We start from the raw sequence: 12,392 nt of genomic DNA on the forward strand, positions 1-12,392 counted from the left end.
TGCTTGAAAAAAGGATGGTTTGTTTACGCAGCAGGCATTGCCAGTAGACTTAAGCAGCAGCGGTATAAGAAGTCATGGAAGTGGTGCTTTTCATGGAACATCTGCTTTTGACCCGTGCTGTCCTGGTTCTTCATCTCGAACTGCAATTTACGGGCATCAGGCTGGTGCTGGCCCAAGCCAGTCAATAACCATGGACGGATACGGATCGAGTATGGTTGCGCAGCCACAGCCCCAACCTCCTCCTCAGGCATCGCTCTCCTCCTGTCGGCATTATATGCATTCTCCTTGTAAGTACTGCTGATTACTGGGTACCTGGCGGGGGGAACTGAAGCACCTGTGTGAAGATACTTTTTAAAATAAATTCAAGTTAAAACCCACTACTGACCAAATTAAAAGTACCTGATGTTTTCATTGCAGATGCTTCTTTGACCAGACCTCTTCACCATCAAGCTTCTGCTTGTCCTCACTCTCATGGAAATCCTCCTCCGCAGCCACAACCTCCGCCTCAAGTAGATTATGTTATTCCTCATCCAGTGCATCCCTTCCATCCTTCAATCTCCTCTCATGCATCTTCTCATCCTGTTCCACCTCCGCCTCCACCACCAACTCATCCTTTAGCCAGTGCAGCTGCTCCGATACCACAGCATCTTTCTGCAACACACCAGCCTATATCCCATCACATCCCTGCAACGGCACCTCCAGCACAGCGGCTACATCCTCATGAAGTGATCCAGAGGATGGAGGTCCAGAGAAGAAGGATGATGCAACACCCAACGTATGTCACAAATGTACTCAGAACAATATCTAAACATGTAGTTCGTTTCCCTCAGGTTTGTAAAATATTGCATGTGAATCTCAAACTGTTAATTGCATGGTTAGGAACAGTTGGTATGTAAAGATTCTTCTTACTATGATTTAATACTGTCAGAGTCACATGAGCTTTAAGACTGAGCTTGTTCCATTACACCTCTCAACAGTGTCTCCAGGTAAGGCACGAATGGGGCATGGAAGGGAAGGGAAGCTGATGTTTCTCTTGCCCGTTACTCATCCTCCAGATAACAGGCAGAAATTCCTCTTCCAGCTGGCCAGCCTAGAAAGTACATCATAAGCTCCTTTCAAATGTTTTCCTTGACAGTGTGTTTTGCCTTCTCAATTCTGTTAGGATTCTTTTTATCTAACTAATGCTTTAAAATGAAACAAGCAATTTATCATGAGACAGCTTGCCAGGTTTAATTCAGATTTAACCTTAGATACTTCCCTAGCTTTACTATGCCTTTATGTCTTTATAAGAGAAGGAAGAAACTGAGTAATATCTGCATGAGAATGTGACCAATGTTGAGAGGTAGCTTTGGTGATACTGTTTAAAAGGTGCTACTGTTGCTGTTGAACTAGATTTGTGACACTAGAAATCAGGTCAGTACTGGCTTGGTATTCAATCACGAAGTAAATGAAGCTATTTTAATTCTGGAGATAATGCTTTTAAATCTCCAAGAGACTTTCAAGAATGAGCTCTCAGGTTGTTGTTCCTAACTTTGTTATACAAATTTTACTGGTAACTAGCTTGAAACTGACTTACAAGTTTATGTGTAAACAACAGTTTGCCTTAACTACAACTTTTGAGGTGGTTTGTGGGTAATTCATAGAAGTATCAATAAGCAGCAACTTCTCACAAAGTGACATCGACAGACTTTGCCCCTGTCCCCCAGGAAAGTCAAATATAACCCTGCCTTCTCAGTCGTTGAAGGTGTGATCTGAACCTACACCTGTTCTTTTGTTATCTTTGCTATGCAAATGGCATAATGTCTAAACACCCTACCCTAAACGTACAGGCATGCTGCCTGCGTATGCCCATGGTTATGTAGTCATACCCAAAAATTAGTTTTGGAACATTCAAGCCAGTGAATGTGAGAGAAGACAGCATTTACCAGTTCTGGGAACTTTCTGGTTGTTTGGGGATTGGAAATGTAAATATTGGCATTCCTTAGCCTAGTGAATTTTATTTTCTTTATAGAAACTGTAGTCAAATGTTGATAATAAGTTCTTCCTTGACATTTTTTCCGAAGTTGCCCATCTCGGGTTAGACTATGTCTATTTGCTCAGTATGGTTTCTCCTCTATAGTTGTTTTGTAATCTTATGAAATTGTTCCACCCTTAGTCTTTCTTTTCCCCTTTAATCCTTATACAAATTACGTGCAAAATCAGTATTGTTGGTGTCTTGGCCCAACCTCTTATAAATCAGATTATACTCTGACAAGTGGAAACTTGTGTATATTCACTCAGTTATTTAATACACAGACGGAGACTGCCAGCAGACTTGCAGTTCCTTCTGTTCCATGTTGCACCCTCTCAAAGTGTTCTTAAGATATTGTTGCATCCTTCATTTCTAGAAATAACATATGGGATAATCTAGCTGGTAGACCTTCTGTCTAACAATATAGGACTTTTTCAGGATTGGAAACAGAATGGTTAGAGTCCTCACTGTCATGTCTCAAGTGTGGATACAACAGGTGTAATCTCCTTAGGCTCTTGGAATCAGCCACAGAATGTGCAAAAGGCAGTGTGTGAAGGTGCATTGCATTTGTATAACATAGGAATTTTCTATTTATTTCCAATCTGATCACCCACTTTATACTAGGATTGTGGGATAGACAGCCTAGATAGACAGCCTAGATAGACATTCACAGAAATAATTTCAAAGGTATTTCTTTTAAATTAAGACTAATTTTAGGAAAAATGGGCCTATATGACATTCAGTTTTTATGGAACTATGGAAGTTGTTTTGCTATTTTTAGCAAAAAAAAATGTTTTTCCCCAGAGTTATTTGATAAACTGAAGGGAGGTGAGACTAGGAGTAGGTTCCACTGATAGGTCTGTTCATATGTTGGTCTGTACCACTGCAGAAAACTAGTAGTTCTGACAGAATTTATACAGGCTTCACAGATTTCTCTGGAGAAGTGTCAATTTACAGTGATCAGAACAGTGTGCTGTTAAGTAACTTTTTACTTCTTTAGACATGTAGATTTACAAAATGTCTAGTTCACTTTAACAAGTATTTTAAGGTGGTACTGAATCTGAAGACAGAGTACTGCTTTGGGCAAAATCCAAGTTTCTGTGTTGAGAAAACAAAAAAACAATGACAACAAAAACCAAACAACAAAAACACACTTTCTGCATTGACAGCAATGGAAAGAAAAATACCAATCCATTTCTTTCTGTAACTGAGAAATGGTAAAGTAACAGAAGTCAGCCAGCAGGTGTTTTTTAAGATTTTTTCCAAAACTGTAGTTATTCTATACCAGCTGACATGAAAGAAACTGTGTGCTCTTCTTAATACTTTAGCTGTGATACAAACATATTTCAGGGTCTGATTAGTGTATTAAATTTCCTCTAATTGTGTTTGCTAGTATAGTTTTACTAGAAATAAACTTCAGCAAGCTGTGAATGACTATGGATCTCAGCATGACTGTCATGTGGACTTTGCTTTCCTACCTGCAGTTTGAGGTTGGGATTAAACACTTTGTCAGTCCTTCTGTAGTCATGTCTGCTGAGTGAAGGGCAGATCACAGTTGCTGAAGCTGGTCTTGTCTTTGAATATGAAATCTGTATTATAATTAGTTTCTGACTCGTATCTAAAGTTTAAATTGAAATGCTCTATGGGGAGTTGTTTGTTTTTTTTTTTTTAAATTTTAAATGCATTCCATTAATTCAGTCTGTAATGTTTTGGTTATGGGTGTTGCTTTCTTGATACCAATAACTACATTAAATTAACTGTTGCCATTTTATGTTGTTTAGACGTGCTCATGAACGGCCTCCTCCGCATCCTCACAGAATGCATCCCAATTATGGTCATGGACATCACATTCATGTGCCTCAGACAATGTCTTCCCATCCTCGACAAGCTCCAGAGAGATCTGCCTGGTTAGTTATCAAATACTATTTTAGCTCTTTGGGACTCAGGACAAAAGACCAGAATGTGCTGATCACAGTGTGGATAATGCTCGCTGTGATTTTAGGAAGTGCTGCATGCACCTATACTTTAAAAGGTGTAGATGTTCATATGGGTTTGAAATACTGCTTTGAGTACTCAGTATCTTAAATATATTTCTAGGGGGTTTTATCCATTGCTTTTAGAGTGGAATTGTGTGTTGCTGACTCTAGGTAGTTATTTCAATAATTGATTTTAAAATAGGCAACTAAAACACTGCTGAAGACTCTTCCTGTATTTATGTTCTTTGTAAAATAGAGGTTTAGATTTGAGTTACAAACTAATTTATTCTTTCTCCTCTGTCTGAACTTATCTAAAATTGCATCAGGCCCACTCATGAAAGTTTCATTTAAGTTCTGTATTATATTTTTTATTAAAAACATTTTCAACCATTAGGGAAGAGGTGCATGCCTGAGAGCTGCTGTTCCACACAGCATGAGCTACAGAGAAGGCTCCATACTGATAATTACTGGGCACAATAATGGTAGAGTTGTCTCTAGCGATTTATCATGCTAAATCTTCACAGCTGATTTTAAAACAACTTTTAGTTATAGTAGGATTAAGATTATTCTTTAGTAAAGTTTAAGTAAATTTAAAGAAATTCTTACATAAAACTGTTAACGGTAGGTGCGCTGTGTTGTATGCTTTCCAAAGCAGTGGAACTGGAGTCAGGATGTACCTTTACTGTAATGCCACTTTCCTTCATGTGACAGGGAACTGGGAATTGAAGCTGGTGTGACTGCAGCCACTTACCCTCCAGGGCCCTTGCATCCCCACTTGGCCCACTACCACGCACCTCCTCGACTTCATCACTTACAAATAGGCGCTCTTCCTCTAATGGTAAGGAGATAGCTTATGAGAAGTGATGATCATTGGTCATTGTAATGATTTTGTTTTTAAGTAAAATTATTTTAAGGTTTACTGCATTTAATTTGACATGTATACATTGCTGGAAAAGTTAGTGGTTCAACCGAAGAAGAAAATATTCCAGTGTTTCTCTGTGTGGTACTCCCAGATGGGGAGCTAGAACAGGCTCACGTCTAATAAGAGAACACAGTTTAAGACACTAACATTTCTAACTTCAGCTCTTGTAAAATGAAACCTATTTGAATTAATTTGTCACTTGCATTGTAATGCATTGACCCTCTGCATCTGATTTTTAAAGTTCAGATTTTTCTTAAATGAGTTTTGGATTGTTAAAGGTACCAACTTTCCACCCAGTGCTGAGGATTAGCACTGGTGCGTTATTTTTAAGGTGTGTATACAGCACAGCTAGAATTCCATCTAGAGATTTGGTTGTTTTCAAATTATATTTGTTATTCATCAACCTAATTCTGTGTGACTATATGGTTTTGTAGCATGAAGTGTTACAAGCAACAAGAAGTGTGAGGGTAAACTAGTCTCTTGTTACACATGATTTTTTAAATCTACAGTAGGAAACCAAGGAAAATCAGCATACTTTCTGACTTTTATGGAGTATTTATTTTTGAAAGAAAGTTTTGTAGATTCATATAAAATATTCCTAGTTTTGTCTAATGAAAATTCATAGAGGCACAAATTGAGTTTAATGGAGCATGTTTAGTGTTTCTGTGTGGTATTCTGTATGGCTAATCCATATTATTTAACCCTCTTAAAGCTAGATAATCTAATCAAAATTGTGGGCTCCTCTGTAAATGAATGCCAAAATTGTAATTAAAAAATCAGCCTGCAAGTCTTGTCCATCCAGAATTCTTCTGTTAGTAGCTAGAATTAACATCTAGGGATTGAACTGTAAATTTACAATCAAAGCTGTAATAGCTGTCTCTTTATAGTCTGGTCTTACATTGCTTATTCCTTGTTGTTTAACTGAGAAATATTATAATAATCCTCAAGTAATTTCCTGATAAATCAGGGCTGGTCATTCATTGATGCACAGTTTGCATACTTAACCGCAGACTTTCTAGAGCACTCTGTAGAGTTCAGTATTTTAGTTTAGCCAAAAAGGTTCTTACTGCATAACCATTTCTCTTGTGCATGATCTATTTAAATTAAGATTTTCTTCATCCTTCTTCAGTTAGGTGTCTGGTTTTTTTTTCAAGTGGATAAAAAATGGCTTGCCTCTCTTACGTTTATTTCATGTGTTGTACTGTAACAGGTAACATCAGTTCCTTTAGATTCTCAAAGAGAAAGGTCCCTCCTTAACAGTTCAAGGAACTGCAATTGCATGAGCAGGCAGCAGGTTGAACATGCCTATTTCATCTCATTTTCTATCAGAGCTAATGAGTCAGTTATGGGATTTACTTCCACTACGGCTGTGAAGTTTCTAGAAATGTCAGCGTTCACCTGATCTTTGTATTACAGTACGATGAGAAACTTTTAACTGGGTTTTCATTTTCATAAGGGTATTCCTGCAACTAAAATGTTACACAAACGAGTAGTTGGGACCCCACTGTTTATCTTCGTTTTAGCAGCAGAATGGAAGAAAGCTGTAATAGAGAATCTTCAGAAGTATCTTCTGAATAATAAAATACTTAAAGGGGTCTTGCCATTCTGCTCAGTAACTGCTCTTACTGATTGATAAAGGTGTCAGATGGAACAGGGTTTTTAACTCTAGAGTTACATTTGTGCATGTCTAACCCTTGTAATTCATGAATCGCTGGGCAAAATGGAACAGAAGTTGTTTGTATGTAGAGTTTTTGTACACACTGTGCTGGCAGTGTGTTTTGCAGCATGCAGACTGCTGGAAGCAGCACTTCCTCAACTGTTTGGGGTCTGTTTTGAACCTTGCTGTGATCAGATCGAGCGTTGCCACTTTGGAGTTGTGTTCTGAGACTAATTTTAAGTGTACTCGTATTACACGCACTAGAAGAACACAAAGACAGGTTAGAGCACTGCTAGAAGTTACATATGCATTGAGTTCAAAGCATTACAGATGCCTTTTGATGATTCTGCCCCTTCCGTGGCAATAATGATAGCCAAAGTTTTCTTCATTTGCATGTATGTAAGAATATGGCAGATCTGTTAGCAAAATTGACTTTGACTAGAGACCAAGCAGTCAGTGAAGTTTTTTATCTAACAAACTTAGCTGGATATTAAACAAAAGTACCATTTTAGTTTTTATTAAAAGAGCAACATTAATTGCAGTTGTCACCTGGGTTTTTCATTGTAACTTTCGGAATAAGGGCAGGGGAGAAGAGGCTAAGCTATGATTAGAGTCCCTCTGCTAACTGATTAATGCAATGAGGAGTGCTTTTTTCCCTTCAGTAAGTATGGTACTAAATAGCCATTTACAAGGCTCATTAGTTGTATTCTTGATGCAAATGTCATTGGATGTTATATTCTCCATTCTTTATTGTGGGGAAGCAGTCTTAATGTAACTCATGCAGCTCAACTAAAAAATTCATTTGTGTTAAATCCACTTTCTGAAATACCATACTGCCCAATATGCACTGTGCATTTTTTCTGTCTGTTCAGGAGTACTAAAACCCCTTCAAACTACTGCTGGACCATAAAGGGCATAATGGATTATTTGGCCTTTAATGGCACTAGTACTGTGATACATCAATTTCAGTTTTTAATTGGATGCAGATGACCTAATCTTCATCTAGTCAGTGGTTGGTGAAGACTGCAGTTTTAACCCTCAGGAGACAAAATGATAATGTTGGGGGAGAGAATTAGTGTTCAGCAGCTTTGACAGTCCAAACAGAAGATGGGGGAAACAAGTCTCTTCTTTCTATTACCTTGGTTTAAGAAACATTCACATGTTTAAATGCTGCTTCAGGAGGAATCCTAGATTAAAAACAGGTAAAAATAACTTTCTCCATAGCTATGTAGAGAAGCATTAGACTGCTTCCCTGCTTGATCTAACACAAATAACGTCAAGTGTGACCCTGGCTTAGAAGTAGTTTGTGTTCCTGTTGTTATTACTTTCCTCAGCACATACATGGTGTTAAAAGATCATCTGTCAAAGTGATTTTTATGCTGGATTGTATTCTGGACAAATACCCATTCTGTGAGCTTGAACGTTTTTAGGAAGAATCAGCTGAAGATCAGTGCATGGCACAACTAATGGAACATCTGACAAGACAGACCCAGGAGACAGAGGCTTTTCTGTGCCTCTGCTCTGCTGCTGGTCCTTGTTCTTAGATGCCACTTTGGTTTCTGGTTACTCTGAATGACTCTGGCTGCTGTTTTGGCACTGTTGATGAAAGGCTTTTTGACTCAGAGCGCCCAGCACCAGTTATCACGTATAGGTGGACAGGATGGGAATTTCTGTGATGTAATCAATTGAGACAGCTGTTGAAAGGAATGTGACTTTTTCATAATGAACTATCTACCAGCTGTAAGTCTGACTAGTCAAGTCATACTTAGGGCTGTAGCACATATCCAAGCAGAATTCCTTTCTTCTGTTACTTCAAGAAAGAAAAGGCATCTTAATTTGTAGTGAAATCTGGAAGCACAAAAGTCCAAAAAGAAAACTTCAGATGTTTCTAAATTTGGCCTGAGTCCCATCCTCTGTGCTGCCATCTCTACTGTGCCTCATGTAAAGTCGGTTACTTTTTGTAATTTCAAATATGATCTTTCTGACGTTTTTGAGGCTTCAAAAAATAAGGAAGGATTAGAAAAACTGAGAATAGTGTGATATTAAGTTTTAAAAGTCTGCAGACATTTATTTAGAAATTGTAGTTGAGCTTTGAAACTGGAACTTGTTCTGAATATGAGTTTGTTACTAGGACACTGAAAAAAAATCAGTGCTTTATGGTTTAAATCTGCTCTACTAAAGAAAGTGTTATTTTATTAATGGAATTTGTTCCTTTATGTCATGTAGTGGGAAGTGGAGTGAAAGGTTAAAACTAGAATGTCTTATTTCTCTCCTGAGTATTCTATCCAGCCTGTAGTTTTTAAAGCATGCAGATCTGTCATATGTACAATTTTCAGATCATATTATGCGTAGTAGTGGCATTTGGTGATGGGTGGTTTTTTGGTTTTGGTTTGGTTGGGTTTTTTTAGTTTCTGTTTAATAAAAAATATCTTAAATAACGGAGGCTATCTACATGCCTCTCCAATTATTTCAGCTACCTGTTAAAGAAGCTCCTGGGATGTGCTGTTCCAGTCTCTTGACTCCAGCTGCTTCTGCCTTTTTCAATAGTGTTTTATTGATTGTGGATTTCATGGGAGGGAAATGACCTGGATTTTACAGTTTGCTAGATTAACCTCTCTCAGGTGTTATATATCCAGTTTTCATATGCTGTCCCCCCTTTTTCTTCTGTTTCATAGCCTTACTGGTTTGTTCCTTTAACTCTTGAGTAATGCAGAGTAGTTGAGGCTGTCTTTACACTTAGTTGTGAAAATTGGGAGGGATTTGGAGGTGCCAGCCAATAGGTGCCAGTACATTATGGTAGATGTGTGCTGCTCAGAATATCATCACTAAGAGTGCAGTCGTGTGGGCATCACAGCTCTAAGAGATGCAACTGTTCCATACAAAAAAGATAGCAAACTTGTGGTAAGATATCTGAACATTTAGTTAGCTTAAAGCTGTAACTTAAAGTAGCAATAGTAGTTCAAGGGGAACTGGAGGTTTGAAATAGACTTGATTAGTGGCCTCAAATTTAACTGCATTTTTCAAATAAGAAAATGAACCTTTGTAATGCAGCTGCTGCTTTTTTTTCTTAATATCAACGTGAATCACTGTTTTCAGTTTTTTGTAGAATATAGGCTATTGTAGTGTGTTCATTTTATGATCCCCTCAGACACAGGTACAGTTAGCTTTTAGCTATGCAGAACACATTACTTGTTCCTTCGCAGTGTCTCTCTATGAATACTGCAACTTTACCTAGTTTGAATTTGGCTTATTAAGATATTGATGAGCTTTACTTCAGGAGTATTGATGTGGACCTAAGCAGTTAACTGGATAAGCTTATTGTTTGGATTTGTTTTAACCTGTATGAAGATCATACTTCATGTGAACCATTGAATAAAAGGTTGCGGTGAACAAGATAAGTAATTCCATACAATGCAAGAATCTCCTCACTGACTGTGGCAACTGAAAGGCAAAAAGATCCTGGAAAGATGGGAGGGTTTAAAGGAAGGTACCAAGGAAGAAAATCTTTCCTGCAGGTTAGTTGTTGGAAACTGTTTCCGAATGTTTGTGTTGTAAGTGGTTCAGCTTTAGCCTTGAATAAGTTGCTGCAAGTTTTTGTGGTAGTGGGAAGTGGTGATAGAAGGTGTAAAACCAGAAACAGATGATATTTGTTCTACAGGAAACAAACACTTGGCAAACCTGTAGTGGAATTTGCAGGTTCAGACTATGTCACTTTAACGTATATATTATAATTTGACTGTGTCCAAAAGACAAGTACTTAGGGCAGGCTGGTATTACCTAGCTCTTTTTTTCATTAGCTTTAAGCTTTTTCTTTTTTCTTAGGTTCAATATGAAAACTTACTGAAAACACGTCTGTTTGTGTGAGAAGCTGTTTCAAGAGAGCTGGAATCTTCTCTTTGCATTTGAAGCTTGAGAGTAGTTGTCACAGGGATTTTAGTTAGACTGCTCTTATTTGGGCATTATTGATAGTTTGCTCTTGCCTGGTTTTGCTTTAGCTTGTAGTCACAAATTGAACTAGTTAAAATCTTGCTGTGTGAGGAGAAAGCTTCTATGCCTGCAGATTAAGCAATTTTTTTCTTACAGAGATAAGTTTTTCAAAATACAGTGTTTCACTTGGCCAGAAATGTAAGCTGCACTCTCACAATATCTTCTAGAAGAGCCTGTGCATAATGTATGTTCAGATAATTTTGCAGAGATGTTATGCTATTCCCCATCAGGATAATATGAAGGCAAATTTATTAGCATGATAATGTATTGTCCCACCCAGTATTATACCAAATCAATATATCGGCATATGATCTCTATGAATACACTCTGCATGTTGCATAACAATGTGGATCTTTAAATTCATACACTGTTGTTTTCAGCAGTTACCCTGTCTTGCTTGTTTCTCATCTCCAGCTCTAATTAGTACCAGGCCAAGAGATATTTAGGCTGCTTATGAGAGAGGCTCCTCCTGTATTAGGATTCTGGAAATATTCTGAAAGTTTAATATTCAGTTTCTCTTATTGTGGTTTGTAAAAATCTAATACTAATATTGTGGTTGTGTTTGTGGCTTATATTGGCACTACATGGTCATCATTTAACAAGCACCATGTAAACTGCTTTAAAATAATTAGTTTCTATTATTTTCTGAAAAAAAATATTTAGGGCAGAGAATTTTTTTCTGTCCCTGTCAGCTTTTGGTTACCAGACTGGATTTGAAAAATATAGAAAGGTAGCGTATTGGTGTGTTATGTCATGTGAGTAACTGTGTAGGCCTATACTTTCCCACAATGCATTCATTCAGTTTTACACCCTTATATATGTTAAGCTTGGAAGTGTCTTCTGGAAATATGAAAAGCCACCTGACTTCACTAATAATATCTGGAATGTCTGACTTGGTGACAACCTCTTGAGATTAATTTTGAACTGTCATATACAGCAGCAGAGGTGTTACCAGCTGATAGCACAGAAGGGAAGATAATACTTCTCAAGTGCTTTAGTTCCAAAAGCACTGCTGCTTACGGTCTACATGTTTAAGTCAACTGAAGCTGCTGATCCTTGGAGGCTTTTTTTAACCTGTTCATTAAGAATTGCTGCTGGCATGTTTCTGACAAAAAGTCAATACCATTATTCACTCATCTTTCGGGGGTAAAAGTACAACACAGAGGCCCTGCTGTGAAGGTGGTCCTTAGTATTTTAACTACCTTTCTACTTTCCTATATGACAAACACTGGTGCTTTACGTGCCTGTAGAGTGTATCAGTTGACACTGATATTTTGTTCATTGCTTGTATCTCTTAATATGCAAGGAAGGCAGTGGATGCTTGAATATAGAGTGTATATAGAGTTGCCTGTGACTTTAGATGCAAGTCTTGAGTGTTACCTTTTTTAATCTGCCTCTAAATTGGATTATCTGCTTCTAAATTCAAAGTGTGTCTGAGGATGTTCAGTTGTTTTGGGTAAGATAAGGATATTGGCTGTTTTTTCCTGGAATGAGTGATAGCCTTGCTGTTTCCGTGGTACCAAAAAATTACATTTGAGAATCCTTTTCATAACTTCAGATGTAGCATTTAGATGTTTTGTTTCCAAAAACAAGTGGATGTTTATGGCACTTTCTACAAAGTGGGTTGAGATTTTTGAGACTTGGGAAGCGAGACCAAGCAATGTATAAAGCAGATAAGGAGAGATTATAATAGAGGATCTAGTCTCACTTCTGTTTTGCTTCTGGATATGTTTAGAGAACTCGGAGTGGTGTTGTTTTACCCGTCAGCTGGAATTGTATGCTCAAGCTGAGGAGTGTAAATATTAAGTGATTCAATAAAAGCAAAGGGATCTTAAATTT

The 12,392-nt window shown here is 37.7% G+C and overlaps 1 protein-coding gene across 9 annotated transcripts in view; it reads left to right on the plus strand.

The window, feature by feature from the left end:
- RNF111 (ring finger protein 111) overlaps positions 1–12,392 on the plus strand; it is a gene marked incomplete at its 5' end in the record, with an annotated part of 55,411 nt that overhangs the window by 37,132 nt on the left and 5,887 nt on the right. For 7 of the 9 annotated variants that reach the window (XR_014184849.1, XM_082060925.1, XM_082060920.1 and 4 more), the window contains 4 exons: positions 32–287; positions 418–775; positions 3,793–3,918; positions 4,699–4,825. Coding sequence is in view for 8 of the 9 variants with exons in the window: in XM_082060925.1 (XP_081917051.1) it covers positions 32–287; positions 418–775; positions 3,793–3,918; positions 4,699–4,825 (867 nt within the window). The remainder of the gene's footprint in view (positions 1–31; positions 288–417; positions 776–3,792; positions 3,919–4,698; positions 4,826–12,392) is intronic. The other 2 variants (XM_082060919.1, XM_082060921.1) reach the window with 1 other exon arrangement.

This window comes from Streptopelia decaocto (genome assembly GCF_964273445.1).
Source record: "Streptopelia decaocto genome assembly, chromosome: 9".
Lineage (NCBI taxonomy): Eukaryota > Metazoa > Chordata > Aves > Columbiformes > Columbidae > Streptopelia > Streptopelia decaocto.